This window comes from Scatophagus argus, chromosome 16, assembly GCF_020382885.2.
Source record: "Scatophagus argus isolate fScaArg1 chromosome 16, fScaArg1.pri, whole genome shotgun sequence".
NCBI classification, from domain to species: domain Eukaryota; kingdom Metazoa; phylum Chordata; class Actinopteri; family Scatophagidae; genus Scatophagus; species Scatophagus argus.
Genome location: NC_058508.1, coordinates 10,906,312 through 10,932,341, shown reverse-complemented (window position 1 = coordinate 10,932,341; position 26,030 = coordinate 10,906,312). Strand labels below are relative to the sequence as shown.

General features: G+C 41.0%; 1 protein-coding gene across 7 annotated transcripts; it reads left to right on the top strand.

Annotated features, from left to right (window-relative positions):
* Window positions 1–386: 386 nt before the first annotated feature.
* Window positions 387–25,518, top strand: spag9a (sperm associated antigen 9a). 7 transcript variants are annotated; one of them, XM_046415070.1, is made up of 31 exons: window positions 387–1,857; window positions 4,637–4,757; window positions 7,116–7,186; window positions 7,306–7,394; window positions 7,596–7,746; window positions 10,248–10,334; window positions 11,349–11,484; window positions 11,686–11,779; window positions 11,868–11,989; window positions 12,928–12,939; window positions 13,688–13,745; window positions 13,867–14,019; window positions 14,101–14,152; window positions 14,306–14,436; window positions 14,991–15,047; window positions 16,153–16,317; window positions 16,625–16,754; window positions 17,516–17,605; window positions 17,694–17,810; window positions 17,964–18,150; window positions 18,270–18,485; window positions 19,046–19,256; window positions 19,815–19,931; window positions 20,165–20,245; window positions 20,659–20,726; window positions 20,862–21,013; window positions 21,187–21,358; window positions 21,592–21,705; window positions 22,324–22,500; window positions 22,892–23,029; window positions 23,199–25,518. In XM_046415070.1, the coding sequence occupies exons 1-31, from the start codon at window positions 1,558–1,560 to the stop codon at window positions 23,315–23,317; spliced, it is 3,888 nt and encodes a 1,295-aa protein (XP_046271026.1). In that variant the 5' UTR covers window positions 387–1,557; the 3' UTR covers window positions 23,318–25,518. The 7 variants fall into 7 exon arrangements, with proteins under 7 accessions (XP_046271026.1, XP_046271025.1, XP_046271024.1 ...); XM_046415069.1 differs by having other exon boundaries at window positions 10,245–10,334; window positions 20,865–21,013; XM_046415068.1 differs by having other exon boundaries at window positions 10,245–10,334.
* The last annotated feature ends 512 nt before the right edge of the window (window positions 25,519–26,030 follow it).

Genomic DNA, 26,030 nt, shown 5'->3' with positions numbered 1-26,030 from the left:
AGTTATCGCAGTAGGTTTCAAGCAGGAATGCAGCAGGAGGTCCAACCACGATCCATGGGAACCTGCGGGACGAGAAAGCACAAGGACTCCAGAGTAGAAGTTGAATTAGTAACAGGCATTAATGGGACATAAATGTGTGCAGAAGGAGAGGGAGAGGAAGAGAGAGCTCAGTGCATTGTGGGAGATCCCCTGGCAGTCTTAGCCTGGAGCAGCATGACTAGCCAGTCTAGACCAGCCTTTGAATTGTTGAAAATTGAAACATGTCCTGATCAAAAATAACTCACTCACTAAGAGTTTGGTCTAAACCTGCTGTAGTTGGAAAGTGTTTTGCGATAACTTTTGATGTGAATTGATGCTATATAAATAAACTGAATTGAAACTGAACTGAAATATTTCCTGGTTTCTCTGGTGTTGGTGATGTCACGGTGACATCACTGGGTTAAACCCAGCTGAGGGGTTTTCTCTTGAGTTCCAATGTTTAGTTTGGTTTATTTTAAGCATTACCTTAAGGATGTCTTGAGATTACTAATCTATACAAATTCATTGAATCAATTCTTTGATAAAATCATTTCTCATCTGAATGCATTTGCAAGTCAGAAAAAAGCTTCAGTGTGGTTAAAAATACCAAATGTACTGTGATTTGTATTTAATAAAACATATATTTTCACGATATTCCCAGAGGGCCCGACTGAGGGCGCCTGTCAATGATGGTGGATCGCTCAATATAAAGCTGTTTCAACTTTCAGAGTTAAGATGTCCCGTATGAGTCTGGGATGGTAAAATCAACCATTTCAACCATGGATCGAGTCGTTGATGTCTCTTGTTATTTCAGCTGCAAATTGCAGTACAACGCGCTCACGTTGTTAGCGTGGTATGACGTCATCACGTGATCCTGTCGACAACTCAGCTGTTGTGATGGTGCTTTCACGTTCCACAGGAAACATTGTGAGTACAAGGCAACCTGGAAAAAAAGACCAAGAGGACCAAAAGCTCGTTCCTCGTTATCATGTCCCAGATGAGGGGATGTCATTCTGTGTAAAAGCATCAACATTCTCCTAAATATAGCAAAGCACATAACTGGTATTCCGTATTTCTGGAATAGCTTTTTTATTATGGAGGAGTAGGTGACAAAATCTATTTGGAGCGGGGAATTGCTTTTGATAGCTACTACACGCATTTTTGAAAACGAGACAAATAGCACAGAAAACTGTAAAGCACTCCCCAATGGATGATTTATGTGTTTAAAATGTGGATACTTGAATTTCACAAGATAATAATATGTTTGGGCACTTCGGGGTTTTCGGTCCTTCAATGAACAGAGAAGTACAAGCTTTGGAGGAGTATTTGAAAGCAGCACGGGACAAGTGAAGGAAAAAGAGGAAGAAATCCACGTAGCCTATCTTGCATCGTAACAGCCCAGCCGTGTAATGTCCTCAATGTGTACGTTTATTTAGGGAAACGCTGCTTTCAGCTGAGCGGATAACGGTGTTCATAGTGGCGGGGTAACGACAACCACAACCCACAGTGCTCCTGTTTGCTGAAAGGGAGAGGACTAAAATGGAGCTGGAAGACGGGGTTGTGTACCAGGACGACCCGGGGACATCAGCGATGATGTCTGAGCGGGTATCGGGCCTGGCCAACTCCATCTACCGCGAGTTCGAGAGGCTCATCGGCAAATACGACGAAGACGTGGTGAAAGAGCTGATGCCGCTGGTCGTGGCCGTCCTGGAAAACCTGGACTCGGTGTTCGCGGAGAACCAGGAGCACGAAGTGGAGCTGGAGCTGCTGAAGGAGGACAACGAGCAGCTCATCACCCAGTATGAGCGGGAGAAAGCGCTGAGGAAACACGCAGAGGAGGTGAGTTGAATGGAGCCGGAAAATAACACTGGGAGGGTCGCCTGCCTCCTTTTATGGAGGAACGGAGGCTGCCTCAGGTGTTTTGTCCTCCCAGCATCCCTGTGCGGTGAATTAGCCTACACACGTGGCCGGACAGCATCCCGCACGTCCTGCCACGGTGCTCGGGATGTAAACAAGGCAGTCTCAGGGCTAACGTCAGGCTGAGATGGCTCTCTCTTTGTATTAGCTGTGTGTCAGGTCAGTACAACACTGTATCGCTGATCCCAGGCTGTGAGTCCTTAGTCGGTGCCTCAACAACGGCATTTTTCTTCCAAGCAAAACACAACTCTTTATCAAACACACCTATAAGCCATTATCTCGCCTATTGCATCAGAAAGTGAAGTCCCGTCTGAGTCCCCGTGAGACCCTGACTGAAGAAACAGCAGGTGACGTGACTCAGCATTTTGGGACATCACTGTACCATAAAAAAACAAACACAGGGGAAGAAAGACGGGAGGCAGGCGTCAGAAGGATGGCACAGAAGATAATAAATGTCAGAAAACATCCAGTCACAGCTTTACTTAGACTATTCATTATGATGGAGTCCTTTGTACTGTACATATGTTCCACCACTAGTACCAGCAACACCCTGCACTGCCAGCACATCATCATTTTTACCCTTCAGCCAAGTTAAAAGCACTTGAAGCCATGTCATCACCCACCTAATCACTTCCATCTTTCAAACTCCATGCCTTCATTTCCTGTTATAAGACTGGGATTTATAAACCCAAACTCAGATAATTATAGGTTCAGACTTGACAAAATGCCTCTACAGATACCGAGGACAGAATGCCACTGTTTTAACAGGCTGGGTAAGTGCTGGTCCATATGACAAGTAAACTGACTTTGACTTGTGAAATAGTTGCAGTACCCCTTTAAAGACCTGTACTGTTGTCAAGTAAAACACTTCCTGTTACACAGTGTAGAAAGCAGAAAACAAATGAGTGCATTTACTAGAAGATACTCTCACTCGCTTGATCACTTGGTCTAACTTTTCTACCAAAAGTGAAATACCGACGTGTGTGTATGTGTGTGTGTAGGGGATATTGTGTTTTGGTTCGATGTGTAAATCTGCTGCCTCCCGGCATTGAGCTCTATCTATGAAGAGCATGTGATGTGACTCACACCTTCTGTCCCAGCTTGCTTCTTTGACTCAGGGAATTGAGACAGCAGGGACACTGGCCCAGTGCTATGTGGACATGTAGCTCCCTCAGTACATGCAGTGACACTGAAGCAGTGTGACAGCCAGGCACATCAACACTCATTCATGTGCACGCTGCCATTATGTTTATCCCATGTTTGTTACAATGACATATCGTGTCAAATATAACAACACACATGTTCACATTAAACTAGTGTTGACGGGGTCGTCCTGGGAAAGAGTCTTTGTCCACGCCCCTGAGGACGAGTAAGCAGGGGTACGCTGAGCTCGCTGGAGAGGCAAAATGTTACTTCCAGGTCATGTGATCCTTTGTCAGAAATGAGCAGAAAGGGAACGTCCCCAGCTGCCACTTTTTCTTTTTTTTTGGGTTTTAAGTGTCAATTCCTGGCATCACAGACGGTCCCCCTGCCTTTCCAGAGAAGTAAAGGGTGTCACATGTCTTTGTAGAAGAAGCTGCTTCTCCATGAGATGAACAGCTTGAGCTTGTATTGACGTTTTTTGTAGACCTTTTACTTGGCTGGATTCATCTCTCATTGCTTTTTAAGTCGTGATAGATTGCTCACAGTTATGAAACAGTTATGATAGTATCATCATCTTTCCTGCTCGGTCGTGATTGTAAGGGCAACCTTCCTTCTAATCTTTAATGCAATTTGACATTGACAAAAAAAAATTAAGCAAATTGCTTATGATATTGATGGCTGTGTGAAAATCATTGATTTAGAAGCATCTAATCAGCTGTTCAGATCATCAGAACTATGTCACAGCCCTTCTCCGGTTTCAAAGACCACTATGACCTCCCACAACACGTGTTTGGCCATAAATCAAGAATTCATATGCTGACTGTTTCAATTTCTTCTACCATTTCACACAAATGTCTAATAATAATGAACTAATGAATAAATAGTGAACCGCACGTTGTGACGCGTCTTTGTACATTGAAGTACAGCATGACTTGTGTGCCCAGAGGAAGAAAGGCAGCCAGACTATGGCCTTGGCTTGCTCATCTGGACAGGATGTGGACACACACACACACACACAGTCGCACAGACTTGCACTCAACGGTCCGCCCAGAAGGAAACAAGGAGGAACTTGGTATACCGGATGAACCATGAAGTCAAGATATCCTGTCCCTCTAATCCCAATTCAAAGACATTTTTCCACCCATCATCACAGAACAAATCTTGTTTAAAGTTTTGCTGTCAGAGTGGCACATGTGGTCTGTTGTTATGTAATACACCATGTATACAGGGCTGCAAATAATGATTCTTTTGAGTTTAGATTAATCTGAAAATAATTTAGGGGAAAACATCCATCCTGTCATCTGAGAAGCTGCAGCCAGAGACTGTTTTGCTGTTTTTCCAACTATTTTGAATTACTGGTAATTACTAATTAAAGATACTATTAATTGACTGGTTTATCTATATCATATATATTATACTACCACAGCTTGTGTTTTGCATACCAGTATAGAAAAAAATTCATTAATAGCTTCATGACCTTAGTAACATCAGTAGCACACTCATGTTTAGCTACAGCATCTTTGTAACATGGTGTGTGTGTATGTGTGTTCCTGAGCAGAAGTTCATTGAGTTTGAGGACACTCACGAGCAGGATAAGAAGGACCTGCAGAACCATGTGGACAGAATGGAGTCCCACTCCCGGCAACTCGAACTCAAGATCAAGAACTATGCAGACCAGAGTAAGCAGTCACACACATGCAAACATGCGTTGTTCATTTCATTCTCACATTCACTTTACTCTGTTGTGTTATGAAGAAACATTCATTCATTGAAATAAAAATTCAATTGAGTCCCAGTATGTACAAGGATTTTCTATTCTCCCTTCCAATTTTGCCATTTTTTTAAACTCTCCTCATATAATCTTCCCCACTTTGCTGTCACTCTCTTGGCTTGTTATGCCTGCTTTCTCTCACTGCACATACACACACACACACTCTGTTACACAACCATACACACTTTCTTTCTCCCTCTTTGCGGGTGTAACAGTAATGGGATTATAGGATTTCTGTTATTCGCATTCTCGTAATGCGGCAGTGCATTACCGCCCATCTTATTGGTGGATTAAGGAATGGAAAGTGATTGGCTGTTACACTCAGTCTTGTCGGAAATAGTGGATTCACGCAATCGCTGGGCCAGTGTCTACAACACAGCTGGTTAAAGTGATTCAATGTTTCACACAAAGCTGTGAGGGGGGAAGAAAACAGCAACAACATGAAATTTTTGTGCATATCTTACTTTCAGCAGAAGCGTTAACAAGGCAAACAGTATGAGTTTGGTAGATTCTGGAGAATTAAGATCATCTTGTAATTTTCTTCCATTATCGGTCATAATTAACTTTATCACCTGACTGGCAAAATTGATACATGTATGCAGCTAGTCAGTGGGCTTTAGTCAGCCCTCTGCCACGCCCAGTGAGCAGTAAATCATTCATTCATGACTGTATTTTGCCGAGCCTGAGCAGAGTCCACAGCTGCTGGAGAGTTAACAAGGCCACGATTAGTAGCAGGTGATGGGCAATGACAGTTTATGTGTTTGTGGTGTTGCGGTTTTATTTTCAGATTGATATTTCTTTATGGGAGTGATTTTGAGATGTGTAACAATCTTGTAAAAGAGAGATTATATCTCAGTGAGACCCTCTCCTGGTTAAAAGAGGTTACATATTATTGCGTAATATTTTTTATAGAGGGCCTGAAATGCAGGGACAGCACTGGTCAAGCAAAAGAAAAGGCATGCAACAATCTGGGGAAGAGTTATATGCAGACACACATTTCACCCTCTAAGCTCCCCAGCAGCTTTACACTTGGTATTAAACAGACTTTAACAGATGATTACGCAGCTCCCACACAGATCAGGGAAATGACTCTGTTGGCATTTTTATGGTCTTGTTTTGTGTTACATGTCCTGTTAGCTGAAGATATTAAAGAAAGCTAGCTATTGTTTTGCCAGTGATTGGTTAAACGTTCTCATCACTAATACGAACACAGACAGGAGGGATTACTTCAGGCTGAACCGTCCCCTCTGTATGAATCCTTTTCATTACATTTCATATCTCCACAACGTTGATGACACGTGATACTCGTAGATGAATGAAATCCTTCTGCAGTGTCACAACGCACACACAGACCAGACACTATCACACAACATGCAGAAGCTTTAGCTGCTGTAATTGATAGTATCCAGTCTTTATACTCTGTGTCTCTTTGTTGCAATAGCTCTCTGCATGGCTTAGGCTCGACCTGACACACTAATAGGGGATTAGATGTTTTTGTCACTTCATAAGTCGGCCCAGCATTGAAACCCATTTGAGTGAGATTACCCCCTCTCTTTGGTCCCAGTGCCTGCCTGGTTATGCAAGTGGGATATGCACACACATTTATGTACAGTCGAGCATTAAACTGAGGTACAATAAATGTCTAAAGGTTGTTCAGGAACAGTTTGATGTGTGGAAAGTCATTATTTGCTTTCTGGTGGAGAGTTTAGAGGATTGACACCATTCACATGTCTGTACGACAACAGCTGAAGTTAGAAACGGGGGAAACCAGCAACTATAAAGCTTATTGACATATAAATGTCTCATTTTTTTCAACCTCCACAAAAATCAAAGTGAAAATGATATTTTGCCATTTTATGGGACGTTTGTGCCAGGTTGTTTCTTTCCTTCTGAGCAGTTGCAGCTAGTGGACAGTCGAGGACGTGACTGATCTCAGGCGGGAAATAGTCTGGAACATAACGTCTAAAAAACAGCACATGTTGTCTTTGCATATTCTCACTTGTTTTTTGTACAGACATATATAATATAATGTATTAATTAAAGGGCATCAGATATGCTGGTGGATAGATCTTATTACCTTTGGGCAGAGTCAGACTAGCTGTTCAAATATAAGAATGATATAAATCTTCTCATCCGGCTCTTGGCAAGAAAGCAAAAAGGCGTATTTTACAGAATATCAAAGTAGTAGTAGTAGTAGTTTTAAACTATTTTTGTTTTGTAGTATGATTGACTGCCTTAAACTGAGGAGTGTTGTATTCTGTTTCAGTTGGCAGGTTAGAAGAACGCGAATTGGAGCTCAAGAAGGAGTACAACTCCCTCCATCAGCGACACACAGAGGTAAGGGGGAGAGGAAGGAGGGAGCAGCGCAGGAGGAGAAGGAGGAAATGCTTTTGGGTTGTAATAATGAACAAAATTCATGACTGCTGTCCTCTGTTTCTTTGGTTTGGCTTGTGCAGATGATCCATAATTATATGGAGCACGTAGAGAGGATCAAAATGCAGCAGATCAGTGAGACTTCTGAGTCAAGCGCGGTCGGCCGAGTCAGGTAAGACCCCGACTGATACGTTTGTGTTAAAGCAGCGTTCATGTCACATGGGGTGGATGATTGAGACAGGAAAGATTCCCGTATTAAAGACTTGGCAGCGTTCATGGTGGCAGGATGGCTGTGCGGCAGAACCCTGAAGAAGGACTCAGTCTAAGCCAAGACAGATTTATGAGTTGTTCTGTTATTCTCTCGTCCATTCAGGAGAGAGCGACCTCTTTCTTTGGGGATCTTCCCGTCATCTGGTGGGATGTCTCTGCTGACGCCAGACCCTCAGACCAGGGCAGAGACACTGAACACAGAGAGCTGGAGGTTCACAGACCCAGCACAACCACGGTCCAACGCTAGCCTCAAGGTACGTGTGTGGATGGCACAGTTGGTGAGACTAATGGCTAATTCCAGTGTTATTTCTCTTCAGAGAATAAACTCCTCTCTGGTTCAGACTACATAACATCAGCCTGATAACCGACGTGAGAAATTTAGGCTGAAAGCAAGAGTCACAAAGACATAAAGTGTAGAATAGCGAAAGTCCTGACTCAAAAACCTGACAAGACAGAATCTTTTTGGCTTTTTTTTAATTGTGTCAACCTTTCCTCATTATCATCCGTCCAGGGTGTCAGATAAGTTCTTATCAACTGTTCTGAATTATGATCTAAAATGATTTAAGAATATTTGGTTCAAATCATTTATTACCTGCATATGATTTACTGCCTGAATGCACTCATGGCTTTAGCTGCTTGATCAAAGTGAATGTTAACATTATTCAAATGTGAAAAAAAACAAACAAACATAAAATATGGAGAACGATGTTATCACTTTAATCCCACTTCCTGGCTGACTCTTTCCATCCCTCCTGCCAGTGCTAGAAGACTGAAGAGTTTTGGCTTTGGATCCATTTAAAAATAGAGAGCCTTTGATAAGTCTCAGGCGTGTAGGCAAATTTTAGTAGGCATCTGACAAGGCTGTCTCTGTTTTCAGACATCCTCCTCTTTAGCCACTGATGAATATGCAAACTTGTCTGTTCTCCTGGTGCAGCAGTCAGAGGAGATCATTAAATGTATCACATGAATATTCATAGTAGCAACAATTTTCTATTTGTTGCAGGCACAGATTATAATATTGAGATTTGTCATGTGACGTGTGTTTTCAATGATTTCAATTCACGTTAAGCTGCTTTAAATACTGCTGGGGACACAAGCCTGTCTTATACACTGACACAACTGGTTATGCTCTCTCAGCTAATATTAAGCTGTTTTATATGCAAATCAGTGACTGGTCCTCTTCAGAACGTTGTTGGTGTGTGGGTTTATGTTCGTATCAGTGGCAGTTAGGACCTGGAGGGTGACAGTGTTAACTCATCCCACTGCTGCTTTTTTGTTAAAACTGGGACATCAGCTCTGTGGCGCGACGCATCATGGGAGTGATGCCGCTGTATGGCTCGCAGCCAGTCACTGAGGGAGAAATAGGCTAGCTGGAATGTGATTGGTTCTTATGTAATCAGTGCTACAGGATGGTTATTGTTGAGCCGTGGCCTTTTGAACACGGTCGGCTTTGATATGCAGACAGGCTCTTGGATTTTAACAGCGATGTCATTTATTTATGGAAGCGAGTGGCGTTTCAAGTGAAAAAGAGCAGCGGGTTAATATACTGCATATGCCCGCATGCCGACCATGATCTAATCTCCATCCACAGTATGAGTCACGTAAAACATGCCATCCTATTGCCCTTAAAACTGGCAATCTTATACTTATCATTGCTTTTTTTTCATTCAAAAGTAATCTTTACAGTAAGTGTCAGCTAAACAGGAACTCCACCAATTTAACATCAAAGTGTTTACAGGTCAGGGAGCAGAACAATACTGTGTTTCCAAAAATGGCTTTACAAAGCCTGTGGTGACTCCACAGGGAGCAGCGCAAAATCTGATTAACATTGGCTGGAGCTGAAGACTACAAGTTTGGAAATTTAGAAAGAAGTGAGCTTACCAGGCCTCTGTAGCTTGCTCCTCATCTCCGCTTGCAGCTAATGGTTCAAGTATACCTTATCCACTACTACTACTTTTGGGGACTTTTGCTTGAAAATGACTGAAACTAGTAACTCCTTATCAAAATAGCTGCAGATTATTTGGCATTAGTCTAGACCAGTCTACAACCCTGAATTTATAGTAGTTGAGACACCGTAAATCATAAATAAAACAGAATGTGATAATTTGCTAATTCTTTTTGACATACACCTCAATGTAAAACAATACAAATACAATACATTTAATGCTTTACCTCATCAGCTTCATTGATTTTTCTAAACATTCGTTTATTCTGAATTTGATATCAACAACACAATTCAAACAGGTTGGAACAGAGGCAACCAAAAACTGGGAAAGTTTTTTTTAATGCTTGGAACACACCTGTTTGGAACATTCCTCAGGTGAACAGGTTCATTGATGAGAGGTGATACTATCATGACTGGGTATGAAATGGGCATCCTGGGAAGTCTCAGTCACTCACAAACAAGGATGGGCTGAGGTTCACCACTTTGTGGAACATGTGGTGTGTAAAGGATGTTACCGCATGGGCCCGGTAAAACAATGTTAGAAAACATTTGCAAGGGATTGCACTCTCTTTCTACTTCTGTTTTACTCAGCATCTCAACTGTTTTTGAATCAAGGTTGTATATTATGAACCTCGTGCACACACACACACACACAGAAACACACACACCCCTTTAGTTATACATTTTGTCATGCAAAACAGTACTTTTCCATTCACTGCACTGACATGCACACTTTGGGGTGTATGCATTTCTGCTGAACTGCTTCTGCACATGTGAGCTTCATTCTTGCTCTTCCCCCCTCCAAAGCAGTTGGACTTTGTCGACCCCCCGAAGGAAAGGGAGGGTAAGAGTGTGCAGGACTCTACATGGGGGAATTCACTGGCAGACGACTGCAAGGTAGTTGGATGAGTGGTGGCTGGTGTCTGCGTGTGTGCCAGCAGCAGCAGCAGCAGCAGCACGCCTGCATTGGACAGCACAGTGTTTGTGTTTGCGTGTGTGTGGGCTTCAGTAGTCTCCTCCGCTATGCTGTTTCATCTTTCAAAAGCATCAGCTCTCACTTTGTACATTCGTAAAGCCTCATATCACCAGACCACCTGCGCTACACCGTGCTACATGCAACCATGACCTGTGTGAGGGCTACACTGGGGTCTTTCGAAATTTAAGTGCGCACATCGACTAGCGTCATCTTTATGGAATTAATTATTAAACTTTATGAAACAGCTTGGTTGCATCTGGCCTCTAATTTATTTTTCTCTTTAGTTAAAAGGCATGCCTTTTATATTCCATTGTTTTTTTGTATTTCTGCTTCTTTCATGCATATATTCAACATAACCATAACATTTCCGGTCATTCATTGAACAGTAACACACATTTAATAGTATTCTGTTGTTTTATGCTGTGTGACATTAGATATAATATCCAGTGTATTTATAATTTCAGTCTCTGTTTAGTTTCTAAACCGTTTTCAGTTCTTTGAATCTTATGTGGGTTTGTGTTGTGTTGGGCAATAGCGGTAGAATGACATTGATTAGAATGGCCTTCCGTTTCAGTTGTGTGTGTGAAGCCCCCACCCCTATCTATGTAGCTGTGTGTAGACCTTGTTGTTTGTGTTTGTGTGCTAGCTTTGTGTGGCTCATGTACTATTTAGAGGTAGATATATACTTCATGTGTAGTGTATGTTAAAAAAAAACAGCAAAACTCAGCACTTTCAACCTGTACGACCATACTAGTCTGTTAGATTGTGTTGCTATGCTGCTGTTTTCTATGTGGTTCCCGTGTGTTCTGTATGTTTTCCTTTTTTCATTCTGGCAGCACTTCATTTGAGCACTACCTGTCATTCTGACCCCTAACTTTGAATGGCCATCTGGAAATACAGTAAATAAGCAGTAAATAAGCCCCTTTTCATTACAGGATGAACTATCGGATTTCACCGGCTCCAAATCGGCCACACCAATGTCCACCACAGCCTCAGATATGGAGAGGGAAGATGGGAACAGTAAGAGCACGGAGGTGCAGGCTGCACCGGGGACCAGATCCATATCAGTGGGTAGGGTCTAACATCATGCAATTATTATATGATGTTATATATATTATTATATGCAGTGTGTGACACAAATGTTGGGTGTCCTAGAAGAAACTGTTTTTTCTTCCTTCAATCGAAAAACCTGATTAATGCTAAAGCTTGTAGATTTACTCATGTGCAGTATCCTTCCATCTCTCTGGTATTCATGTGCTGTATCCTGCGCAGGCTTGCCTGAAAATGAAGACAGCTCAGATGTGCAGGACATCATTGAGTCCACCCCTGAGCTGGACATGGATCTCATTGGATTCAAGCCTTGCAGGTAGTACAGAGAGCATGCTGGGAGACCAGTTTTAACAGCTTTTCATCAGGTAGCATTACATCACCTAATGTTGTTATTATTCTTCTAGTACTCCTACTAAAGGCATTGAGAACATGGCATTTGACCGCAATACAGACTCTCTGTTTGAAGAGCTGTCATCTGCGGGCACTGGGCTCATAGGGGATGTGGACGAAGGGGCTGACCTTCTGGGTGAGTAGAAACTGCATTGTGTGGGAATAGTCTAAATGAAATGTCTTGATGCAGATATAAATTGACTGAATAATTGCTGAAGTGAAAAAAGAAAAATGCATGTTCTTCTTTGATACTTACGTATTTACAGTACATGATGGATTCTGCAGAAGCTTAGTTTCCAATGTTTTGCCGGTTGTGTGAATCATATAAATGTTGGTTGTGACAACTATACCATGGCCTTGGAAAATATTTGGCTGGCATCATAAATGTAGCGTTTATCAGGAGATTCCCTTCTATTCAGATTTATTGCACATGGTATATAAAAGTCAGAGATGAACTTTGATCAATGGACTTCATATCCTAAAAAAAAAATTAAGTAGTAATCCACCAAAAATAAAATCAAAAAAATCAAAAAATGCACCTGATGACTACCAACAATATCCACTCTATCCTCTGTTGTAGAAGCTGTTGTTAGCGTCTCCCTGGAGGGACCACAGATCACATTGTAAATAACTATAGCAATGTTATTTAAGATAATTAAACATTTAAAAGTAGATCACAGTATTTACGTAGCCTGTCTTTTGTATTTTGTAAATGGTCATGACATAATTTAAGGTAACCTGATAGAGAAAACATTAGACTCTGTGGACCAAATGTGACCATACTTCATGTTTTGGTGTTCTTTGCTAATGTCTGTTGAAATGTGATTGTTTATCTTGTTATATTCCATACAGATGAGTTCTCTTCTCTCATATTTTTAATCACTGCTTTTCTGGGTTTCTCCAAAGCTGTACTACTGTATTAATTCAGTGTTACTCGTAACACCTGCTGTTTGCTGCAGCGCTACACCACTTGCTTTGGTCCAGCTGTTAAATGCCGTATTAGCCATTTACCCATGTTAACATCACCTCTCTCTCTCCTGTGTCTCATCCTCTGGCTTTTGTCCATAATCCCAGTGGAGTACTCTGGTGTGTATGACCTCAAACCTTTCCTTAGTTAAACATCCTTCCATAATGTCCCTTTGACCTCTACTCATTGGTCACTTTCTGCCATACCCGCCATTGTTGCAGCTCACAGCTTCTTCATTATGTGTCATAACAGCTGACTTTGGACAAAGTTTGGTGCATGAATGATGGTGGTCAATGCTTCCTTTATTGACCTAACAGTTCTTTTTACTGCTTTTTTTTCTCCCCTTGTATTTTCCTGTCTTCCTTCTCAAAACTGCCTCGATTGTCAATATCTAAATAGCTTTAAAAATTGAAAACTTCTTTTGCTTGTGGAGCCAACAGCTACTTGTTTTGCTCTGGCTCTGTCATCATTCTGGTCATTTCACTGTTTCAAACTGTATCCGCATTTCTTTCTCTCTCTCTCTCTTTCTTCCTTATTCTTTTCGCCTGACTTGGATTGCATGGTTTTCTCAGACCTTAGTTTGATTGGTAAGACCCCGCCCACTCTATCCATCCTTCTCCTGTCAGTCATGTGACATGTGCTGTGGGTTTGTGTGTTGTGGTAGTTTCTCGTGATGTGAAACAAACTGTAACAAATATTTCTCTAGGAGATATTTTCCATCCTATTTAGTTCCTTGTTGTATTGTACATTAGTAAGAATAAGCTACAGTGATGCATCTTAATCCTAATGTAGGCACTGCTGCAGCTTGTTGTCAAATTATTTATTACGGAAAAAAAAAATATAATTTCTATCATCAATTCTTTTCAGGTATGGGCCGAGAGGTTGAAAATCTCATTCAGGAGAATTCACAGCTGCTTGAGACAAAGTAAGTGATAAGTTAATGCTTTTTTCCGTCATGACTTTGATATTTGATTACTTGACACTTCAAATGTGCCAGTACAATAGTTTAGAAGTTCATCAAAAAGTCTTTGTTTCCACCTCGCCAGGAATGCCCTGAACGTGGTGAACAAAGACTTGATATTGAAGGTGGACGAGCTGACCTGTGAGAAGGAGATGTTGCAGGGCGAGCTGGAGGCTGTGCTGCAGGCCAAAAGCAAGATGGAGGACAGAAACCGAGACCTGGAGGAGGAACTCAAAAAGTAAATGAGCAGCCATAGCAGGCAGCAAATTGTTGAATGCCAACAGAACAAAGCAACATGATAATAAACGGTCTTTTCCAGACTGCGACTTGAGGTGGAGGAAGTGAAGAACAAGAATAAAGATGAAGAAGATGTGAGTCACAACAATTTCTGCATACATATACCGTACATTATATACGTAAACAGCATATGTTTGTCCAGATTCTTTTGAGATGAAGATCATTCCCATCAATAATAAATGTGCTTCTGTGTGGTCATGTGTGGGTTCAATGGCGTGCTACCGCAGAGTGATGTACCTACAGCCCAGAGGAAGCGCTTCACCAGGGTGGAAATGGCCAGAGTGCTGATGGAAAGGAACCAGTACAAAGAAAGACTGATGGAGCTCCAGGAAGCTGTGCGGTGGACAGAGATGATCAGGTACAGAACAAACGGCTGCAGATTTACACGAGTGCATAGTATGCTTCTGTTTAGGTTAAGGTAATTACTGAATTATCATATTGGCTGTCACTAATTTTTTTTTTTAAATGTCTTACAAATTCATACTTAATATTCAGCACACATAAATGTAATCCCAGTGTTTAATAAGGCTCAACAATAATGATTTCCTGCTTGCCCACCTCGGGTCAGTCAGTCTAGTAATTTGTAAACAATTTGTACAGGGGCAAGTGGCAATTGACTTTTGAAAAGTAGTTTTCTTATTGTATAGCTCAAATCCTTAACTCTCTGATGTCAGAGAGTTCAGTGTTACAGTGCATGCAAAATACAATGAGCGTGTAACATGTATGTGATATTGTCTGAACTGATAAAGCCACATGCTATTGCAACTGTTAAACACTCAGGAACCACATGAGCATGAAGACCACCTCCATCTACATTAACTTCTTAGTGTTAGCACCAGCCAAACAGATTAGTAAAATAATGAGCTAACGAACTTTAAAACTAACATGGTATCATGTTGTGTTCTTCTTTAGGGCCTCAAGAGAAAATCCAACGCTCACAGAAAAAAAGAGATCCAGCATCTGGCAGTTGTAAGTCCTTTTAAAATGTACAGTTTCTATTTATATTTTTTAAAAGTGGGCTTTATTTTTGACGACCTGTTGAGGTCAATACTCATATTAACTTCTGTGACGTGTTCTTTCAAACATTCAAACTACATTTTTTTTCATCTTTTCTGGGATGTGCTATTTGAATTGGCAGCATTAGGTAAAGATGGTTTAATAAATATTCTCCCAAGCCAAACCTGTCTTTCCCTCCTTTGACACTTAACTGCTCCTCCATTACAAATGGATCCAACTTTGATGTGTCTTTATCCATGAGATTTCCTCTCTATGTGCAGTGCATCGCTTGTTGTTATCACAAATTTCTCTTACATGACTCTCCTTGTGCCCCCGGGCTTTTCCTGTCTCCCGCCTGCTATGTGCCTTTTTGATGTTTTCCCCCTCTGTCTGCTCATAGGGAGCTACACAGGGATGGAGCTTTAAATACATGTACATGATCTGTCAAAGTCAGGTTGTACTTGCAAATCAGTGTGCTTTTTTGTATTATAAGAAATCATTAACAAATTTAGTAGATGTGTTGTCTTTGTTTTTTCAGTCTTATTTGAGCAGATAAGAAATATTGATGAAAAAAGCAGTAAGCTATACTGAAGTTTTGGCACAAATAGTCTGTGGTGGGAAATGATAACACAAAAATCATCAGAGACATGTAGTTTTTTTACCATTTCTTTCAAGTTCTATCAGTCGTTATGGAAAGTACAAGTTGTACAGATTTGTATGAGTCATACTTTAGAAATAATGGTTTAGACATTAGACTTTTTCTTCATCTGTTTTTGTGATGTCTTTATTCAAAGTTTTATTTGCACATGCTAAATGATTTAATTTATAGAGATATATGCTTCATTTTAGATGAACTTTGCCTGAGACTTTGAAAGTATTAATGATGAGTCCCAGTTAAATATGACAGGAAGTCTCAGCTATTCCATGACTCCCAGCATGCTTTCTGTCACTGTACAGTAAATGTTGGTGTTGGTTCTTTGATTGTCCAGTTGGTTGGTGACCCCATGCCTTGCTTTTTCCCCCTGCACTCCTGTCTGCTCTGTTTCCCCTTGGCTTTCTGTAACTTCTCCACCTGCAGCTTCAGCAGACTATTTAGCTCCTCCTCCAGTACCGTCGCTGTGAAGAAGGTGGAGCCCCAGTCCAGTGCGAAATACAACCCCCCGGGTAGCCTGGTGAAGAGGAGTAGCACCTTCTCACAGTTTCCAACAGAGAAGTCCAAGACTTTTGACTTCCTCAATGAAGAGTGAGTGACATAGTTCGGTCGCTGTGAGTTTCGTGTATTTAATGAAGAGGAGCGTGTTGAGGGAAATTGTAAAAAGGACTGATGAGAATGAAAACGGATACAAATCCAGAAACCTTTAAAATAAATGAAAAATTTAAACATTGCATTTTGATAATGTCCTTTTTATTTATTTTTCTAAAATAAACATTGCAGTTTTGGGTTTGATGTCCTTTATGACATATTTCACCTAATGGCTAACAGTAATGTACACACATGTATAATGTATCTGTAAGCTGATCACATCTCTCTCTCTTTGCTCTTCCTGTAGAAAGGACCAGTGCAGTTCCCCGTCGCGTAAGGAGCAGAAGAGAGCCCAGTACAGACAGGTCAAGGCCCACATGCAGAAGGAGGATGGGCGAGTCACTGCACACGGCTGGAGTCTGCCCAGCAAATACAAGGTAGGGAATGAAGGTTTGAATAGGATTCAAGTAAGAGGAAATGTGGCCAGCGATAGATCAGCGATAATGTTCAAGACTGTCAAGTTCCATTAACTCTGCTGCACTCTTTTGAAGAAAACTGAAATTGTACAAAAGATGGAGTTCAGCCTCATGAGATTAGACATGCTGTATATCAAGGTAGCAGCACTGCCTCGGTGAACCCATGTTCACACAAGAAAATGTCACTCATTCACTACTGCATCCTCAGGTAAAATAGAGAAAATTGCAGCCCCTCCTCATATAAACACCTGTACATAACTCTTAGATGTAGAAATACAGCTCCATTGATGTTTCTTGGAATATAAGCAAGAAGTAAAGTGTTGCATGGATTCAGGGAGTTCCGCTGTGGGCTACAAATTGGGCCCTGCATATTTGTTTACATTTTGGTAAAGTAGTTCCTTTAGAAGTAGGCTGAATTAGCTCTTAGCAGTCCCTGTTTGCAGTGTGCCCATTCATATACTGCTTTTATATTGAAGAAACAAGAATTTATAAGTATCTATGCATTCCATGATGTTGAAGCAGATGGTATTTGGTATGATTTACATTTTTAAATTTACATTTTTATTCATTTACATGTGTATCAAGCCTGTGTTTACGGATTTGTCTGATTTACTACTTCAAGGAGTACAAATATTGACCAAGCGGAAGCTCAGGCTCTATTCTTGTTCTAGTCTATATTTGGTTTTTGAAAGCCAGCTTTTGTGCTGTTTATGCTTCGACAGGTGGCAAATGGTGGACAGGCGGAGAACAAAATTAACTTGCCTGTACCGGTATACCTGAGACCTCTGGATCAGACAGATGCTTCTATGAAGGTACAATAGTCATCAGCTCGATGAGACTTAGATAAAAGCAGCATACTATGTGCCTTTTTGTACATTTCTAATGTGTTCTCTTTCCCAGCTGTGGTGTGCTGCAGGGGTCAACCTGTCTGGGGGAAGGACGGTACCCACATCAGAGCTCATTAAGCACGCAAAGGGTTCTCGGAATAGCTTGGACCAGTTAGAGCAGGACGCTAAGGTAGGGGTAAACAATTTAAGACGTGGTTATTCTGTCACATTTTTTGTATTATTATAATGTTTAAGCTGTTATTGCGCTCTGTAGTTCAGAGCTCCTTCAAACTTTAGTTTAAATTCTCTGAATACTGTTGTCTGATACTGTGTGGTTTGTAAGGATCAGGAGAAAGGAGAGCAGGAGAAGGAGCTGGTCCTTCAGGACGAGATGTCCAGTAGGGTGTGGGTGTGCACCAGCACTCACTCCTCCACCAAAGTTATGGTGCTGGATGCCAGTCAGCCCTCTGACCTTCTTGACAGCTTCTACGCCTGCAACACGCACGTGGTGTGCATTGCCAGTGTGCCAGGTAGGTCACATGGTTTGTTGTCATGGGTTTGGGTTTCTCTGCCTTTGCCTTTCGTGACTGCATAATTTATTTTCTGTTTCTGCTGAATCTTGACTGTCTAGTTTGTGATGTTTTTCCAGGTGTGTTGGAGAGTGATTACCCGGCAGGTGAGGAGGTACCCCAAGACCTGGAGGCTAACCAAGGTGATGGCGTGTCACTGGCCGGCAGTGTCGCCAGTGTGGGCTCAACAGGCAGTGACGGTGCCATGGCAGCAGAGGGGACCACCGCCATCCCCCAGACGGCCAGCTCAGGTGTGACTGACCAGCCGGCTGAGCACAGTGGCATCTCTGGCTCAGGTAGTTGTCTACAGTGAAAATACTCCAATATAGTATGTCCCTCTTTGTATTACAGCCATATGGCCAGTATCAAACAAAAAGGGTTCCACAAGCCACGAGTGATCAGGTTTCCTCCACACTGAGTTTCAAACAGTGACTTCATAGCAGACCAAACTGACAGCCTGCATAATGGGGACTATAGCTGCGTTTTAAGTCCAACATTACTTTATTCCGGATAGGAATAAAAGAAGGTGACAAAAGAACACCAAATCTCACTATGGAGAATAAATATAGCCTTACTGTTAATATTTGGATGTTATTCATTCTGTTTCTGCAGCTGTTGTCCCTGGCTGTAAATCATGTTTTGCAGCTGTCCAAATATTATTTCCCTACAGATATCACAGTGTCATCTATCCCACAGTAATTACTTCACTCTTGGTTCTGAAGATGTTGCATGTTTTTTCTGCAATTAGGAACATTTTTCATGTGAACATGCTGTAGTTGGATTGAAAAAAAAAAACAGCTTTTTGATATCATTTATATAATTTGCACCCTTATCCCTTGACCCATGATGCACACAGTTGAGCTATCCAGGGAGACCAGTCCAGCAGAAGATGGTGTTCCTACTGCAGAAGAAGCTATGGAAGCGACAGAGGCTAACGCTGGTGTGGGCGAAGAAGGAGAGGAGGACCAGGGAGCAGATCAAAACCAGCCAGGAATCTACACAGAGCATGTGTTCACCGACCCACTGGGGGTGGGACCCACTGACTCCTCTCCTGCTGACGCACAGAGGTGCGTAAGATAAAATAATGCTTTACTGAAGATTGATTGATGAAGTTGAGGTGAGCCACAGTGTTTTGGATTATCACTTCAATATTGTTTGTTTTAGTAATTGGTAAAATGTAGGTTCCTTTTTTCTGACAAGGTTTTTAAAGTGCAAATTGCAGTGACTGTTTTTATAGGAGAAAATAAAAAGTAATGTAAAAGCCCAGCTAACATTCTGTGGCACAAACACACCCTCAAATACCAAAATTAGCTACAGTAGCTAAAATTTGAAAGTTGAAAGATCAGCTGGGCTTCAGTTCAGGCCTTTACAAGAATCACATTGTCTCTATCTTGTCAAAGCAAGTGTTTCAGAATTTTATTCTTTAAGTATTATTATCCAAAGTATTTCTTCCCCTGATAGATAACAAACAAAATAAAAAATTCTGGATATTTATGTTACAAAGCAATGTTTTATAAAAGCAACCCTAATAACATTGATAAATAAATGATATTCATGCATTCACCAAAACTGTTAACAATTTTTTTTTTTATGAAAAAGTGGTGAATCTTCTGTCTGTGATTCAGGGGCTCCGGGCAGGATGGTGTGACTTCTATGCCAGAAGACTCAGGCCCGTCTGAGGGGGAGGTCTTTAGGATGAGCAGCGCCCTCCCCACCATGTGGCTGGGGGCTCAGAATGGCTGGTGAGTAGGACAACAGCCACTAGGGGGAGCCATCAGTGCAGCAGCAAAATAGCAGTGGTGGCTCACACAACAAATAAATTAATGAAACAATAGATCATGGGAGCATTTTCTGTACTTTTTAATATGTAACTTATTATTATGTAACTTTATTTTTCTAATTTAATTTGAAATGCACTCCTCATAAGCCAGTATTGCACTCTGACCTGTCTTCATCTCTGTCTCTCCCTTTCAAGTCTGTATGTCCACTCGTCTGTGGCTCGATGGAGGAAGTGTCTCCATGCCATCAAGCTGAAAGACTCCATCCTCAGCATAGTGTGAGTAGAAATTCAGAATCAGGTTTATTCCCTAGTACATTTTCACATTTTGGTTCATTACAATAAGCACATTAAAAGAAAACAATAAAATAGAAAGCAAGTACTGCAAAAGTAAATAACAACAACAACAAAAAAATCACAGAAAAGTGTATGAAAAAATATCATAAAACATATACAGTGTGTCAGTTTATAAAATGATTGTTTGTGCAGGAATACACAAAAGTTCCCATTTATGAAGTAGAAAGAATATGTAGCATGCACAGAAATAGTCAATAGGGGAGGGCGAGAGTCTGTGTCAGGAAGAAGAGATGCTCTTATGGGCGTGAGGTTTTGGTTCTGATGGACACACACACACACACAAACACACACCCCGAAAAAACAAAACAAAATAAATAGTGTCTTATCTCTTGCAGGCATGTTAAAGGGAGAGTCCTTGTAGCATTGGCTGATGGGACAATAGCAATTTTCCACAGAGGCATTGGTAAGTGTGTGGGTTAGCACTTATCGATGAAGGAAGCTAAGAAATGATTTAGCATTTTTTGTAATATTTACAGTGCTGGAGATATTTTGTCATATTCTCTGATTCTGGTTCTCAAGTCTCTTTGTTTCTCCCAAGCAGACGGTCAGTGGGATTTAACCAACTACCATCTGTTGGATCTGGGCCGGCCCCACCACTCTATCCGCTGCATGACGGTAGTCCATGACAAAGTGTGGTGCGGCTACAGGAACAGGATCTACGTTATCCAGCCTAAGGCCATGAGGATAGAGGTACAGCTGTCACTGTATTCAATAACTGTTGTGTTTCTTTCTCAGTCAACCACGACTTATTAAACCACACTGTATTATCATACAACCTCACCTTTTAGCTTGACCATTTGAAAACCCTACAGTTAACATTCCCATCGCTTTCATCATGTCATTTCTATCTGTCATGTGAGCAGAAATCGTTTGACGCTCATCCTCGCAAGGAGAGTCAGGTGCGACAGCTGGCCTGGGTTGGAGACGGGATCTGGGTGTCCATCCGACTGGATTCAACTCTCCGCTTGTTTCACGCACACACCTACCAGCACCTCCAAGACGTGGACATCGAGCCCTATGTTAGCAAGATGTTGGGTAGGTATACTTTGTTTTTAATCTTTATTCTTTCTCTATCTTTTATCTGAACAGATTTTTTTTAACCAATCACTAGCTAGAGTTTTTTGTGAAAGCAGATTAAAAGATGTCTATGTTGATATAAAAAGTACATGTGCAATAATGTACAGCAGCAGCTGTATATCGAACTTTTTTCTTCAGCGCTTTCCCACATGGATCAAAACGGCAAGTGTGTGTTCTGTGTGTGTGTGCAGGTACGGGTAAACTGGGATTCTCGTTTGTTAGAATCACTGCTCTGACGGTGTCCTGCAGCCGACTATGGGTGGGGACAGGAAACGGCGTCATCATCTCTATTCCGCTGTCTGAAGGTATCACACACCTGAAACTCTTTGTTTTTCTGACAGCGTGTGTCTCAAAGAAATGTTTCAACATTTTGGGAAATACACTTATTTTCTTTCTTACACACCTACATGAGAAGATTGATACCATTCCCGTATGCTAGATATGAAACTTCCACTGTGCTAGTAATATTCATCATGTAACACTCTGCAACACCATAGTGTTTTGTATATTGGTTAACTAAAAAGTTAAAATATGTTAAAGGCTCAAATACACAAATTTTGTTATCTTTGGACACAGCTCAGTTTGCTGTTTCCCTTTTTTTCAGTTTTTCCAGTCTTTGTGCAAACAGAGTCCTCTGTTGTCAGACTGACATGAACCCACACACAGTTTTCTGGATGGGACAATCAGTTTCACACTCTGCTGTACATTTTGTGCTATCAGTCTGTTGTCAGAGAGTGAGATTTGAGTCTCACTCATGACCTTACCTTGTGTCCCCTTCCTGCACAGACTTGTCCTGAAGTCTCTGTCTTCCCTGCTTTATTATTGCAACATGGTAAAATGGACAAAGGAAACGAGACACTAAGATATAATGCACATCGTGATAAAAATAGCTTTTATTAATTTCTCTCTCTCTTACTTTGCAGCCAATAAGACTACGGGATCAGTGCTAAATCGGCCAGGAAGTGCCGTCCGAGTTTACGGTGATGACAGTTCAGACTGTGCCATGTCAGGCAATATCGTGCCATACTGCTCCATGGCCCACGCCCAGCTGTGTTTCCATGGACATCGTGATGCTGTCAAGTTTTTTGTGACCGTGCCAGGTAAGCCACAAGTGAGAACAAACTTGGCATCGAGTGCACCAACTGTGACATGTGCTGCAAAATAAACAACTATCAACTAATGAAAATTGCTAGCCACATGTACATGACATTTAAAGAAGGATTACCTTGGGTTCTGAAAAACTAGGATGGACATTTCTACTACTTTTTGACATTTGACAAAATAATTGAAAGAAAATAAACAGAAATTTGCTTGATAATGAAAATAATCTTTAGCTGCAGCCCAACATTAATACATCTTTATTATGGTTTTTCGAATGTCAATCATTTGAATAATAACTGACAGAGTAATTTCCTCTCTTACTCTCTCTTTCTCATTCCTATAAATAAAAAACATTTTTTTGACGCTTTGTGCTTTGACTTTATGTCACAGGTCAGGCGATGCCCCCTCCTGGCACTGCAGATTCAGGCTCAGATGACCCTGCATCTGAATCCTCCGACACAGTGACCACAGAGCCCAAAACATACCTGGTCATGAGTGGAGGCGAAGGCTACATCGACTTCAGAATGGGTGAGTCTGTCGCGGCATCGGCACTACTGAAGAAACACAGGGGCAGTGCAGAATGTATTCCCTCAGGTGGATGCAATCTAAGTAACAAACTGGTTAAACCTTAAACCTTATGTCTCTGCTGTGACCCACTTGATTAGCCCTTGGTTTCACTCGTCATCTTCCTCCTCAGGTGATGAAGGCAGCGAGTTGGACGGTTTATCAGAGCCAACAGCCAGCCAGCAGTCAGTACCTACCAAGGCCGAGCGGAGCCACCTCATCGTCTGGCAGGTCACAATGGCTCATGATTAAAAAAAAAAAAAACACCCAAAAAACAAAAATAAATGACTAAATCACAGACTGTTGTGTCAACGTCAGGGCCGCCCACCAACCCCTGCATGCCCTTCTTTAAGGTTTTAATTTGATATTACTGATTGTTCTTAATGCCTGAGTAGTTGACTACTTTGTAAAAGAAAAAAAAATATTCTTTTTAGTCCATGTTTTGTACAGTTTATTCTTTGTGAATTTTAAATGGGTAAGGTGAGGTTTATGTTAACTTAAAAGGATATGTCCAAGTGTCCCGCTCTGCTGAGTTGCATGTTGTAGCTGGTGCACACAGGAAAAAGGCCAAGTCGATGTGACTAAAGGTTGATCAGGTAACGTGTGGACGTTGTTTGTCTCCCGGATGTCAAAGAAGTGTTTAGATGTGAAAGATAAAAGGGAAAAAAATGTGTCAAGCAGTGAAAAGGGAGTTTTTGAGTTGAATTTTATATTATACACATTTACATGTTTAAAACACATGTCTGGACACGTGTGAGTTTCAGGTGTGTGTAGGCATTCACTAAGTTTAGTCTCTTCCTGCGTTAAGCATTTTCATCTTCTTTACCTTTAAGACCAGGTGTCAAAATATGATGCCCACAATTTCACATGTATTCGAAATTTCAAAAGGTTCAGTTTTTCGAATGTTTTTTCTGAGGCTGATTACTCAGCTGCAATATCTGATTATTAGAAAAGCAGCTTGCACGTAGCAGTGGTAAATTAAATGTGCTTTTACTCAGCAAAAGGCTGTAGGATGAAGAAGGTCATATTTATATTGAAGGACACCAAGCCCTGTTCGCAACAGGTTAATGTTTTTGTGATATAAATAATGACTGAGCAATTTGGGTTCCTAAAGGTTTCCTGTGACTAGAAGAACCACTTTACTGTACTGTAGGTTAGCATTAGCCTGCATGGGGAAATCCTGTATCCACGTCCAAGTGTGCTTGTGTGTGTGTGTGTGTGTGTGTGTGTGTATTCAGAAGTTTCAGACGCTCAGATGTTTTAAAGCTAAAGCGTCATCTGTTGCGTGGGGAAAATCTGCCCGTGCCATCAGCGTGGTACTTCCTGTTTGCTTCAGCTCATTGGCACTTTAAAATGTTTCATGTTAGTTGCTCGAGGTTTGGAAGAATACTCCTCTGTAATGTACACTACGATACTGTGCGCTAATTATGTGAAGGAAATAAAATGTACAAATTCCTAGCGAGATGTCACCTCAGTAACCAAAGCACGAAAGAAGAAGCACCATGAAACTGATTATTTCCAACTTTCAGCATCTTGTGTTTTATTAATTTGAGTCTTTTCAGGGTGTCATGTGGGAAATGAGCTTGAATATGGGAATTTGACTAAAAATAACATTATTTTATGTGGTACCTTTTAATGGATATGCACACAGCACTAAAGAGAGTTTCTTCTGAATGCTTCATCATTCCTTGTTTTGTTTTTACAAGTACATCTTATGTTGTCATTTTGGGCGTCATACACGTTTTGTATTCATGTGTGAGACACTTATATTAAGTAATGAGTATTTTGATGATGACTGTAAACCACAATAGCAGGATACCAATATTAAGCAGCTGTTTTAATTTGTTTTTATATCAGATTGGTCTTCAGTCCATTTCAAAAGAGTAACTTTATATTGTGTTTTTGCCATTCCAGTATTTATTTCCTTTGTAATTGAGCCTATATTGGTTCAGAATGTAACTTTCTACATGAACAAAATATAATGGAAGGCCATTATAGTCCAGTAAGTTTACATGATTGTTAATAATGGTTAAATAAAAGAAAGTAATGTAATCATGTCGGAAAATGTGCAAACAATAACTCGGTTTTTGAACAACACATTCATGTACTAAGCTATGCATGTTTTTTTAAGAGAACACACACGGCTATGTTGTCAGCTAAATCTCTGTTTATTGCCACCGTTTTGGGTGGGGTGGATGTCTAGGTGTGTGTGTGTTTGTGTGTACAGTACTTGTGTTTGAATGCAAGACACATTTGTCAGTGTGTGTTTGATTTTGCAAACATGCGATGTGCGTGTGCTCACTTGTGCGTCCATCTGTAATACCACAAACCACATTTTACCTGTTGTACCGGGTGTATCTGGATGCCATAACGGTGGTTCCTCCTGGTCGATGTTTGCTAAAACAGCATCATAGCCTTATTTTTAACAATCTATTAAACTCAGTTTCATGGAGTTATTGTGTCTCTTTTTTTCTTAAATATCTTCATGCAGGTTTTGTCTCAAAGATGTGACATTAAAAGTCCTGAAAACACATTTTCTCCATCAGCTTCTTGCTCTTAGTCTTGGGGTCCTACATGAATGCAATATGTTCTGTTAAGACCAACTTGGTTATTTCACGTGAGAGATTTTTGTATTTCTTTTTTTTTTCTGAGCTGTTCTCATTGGTTTGAAGTGAGCGGAGCTCCACTGACAGATGTGATGTCATATAAATATAAAGAAATACTTGATAACTTGAAACAAAAGTCCTGCAGTACACTGATAACCTCACGATTTTAAAAATACTGCATAAGAAACTAATTTTCAGCCAGTGTGCTTTTTCTTCTGTAACTGCATGCATAGGTATTTAACTGGATGTTCCACATGCTTGTCTGCAGAAATGTTTCCATGATTCAGTACCTTATAATCCATCCCATTACTGCTTATATCTTTTAACGAAGGTCAAATGACAAATACTCCTTTCGCAAC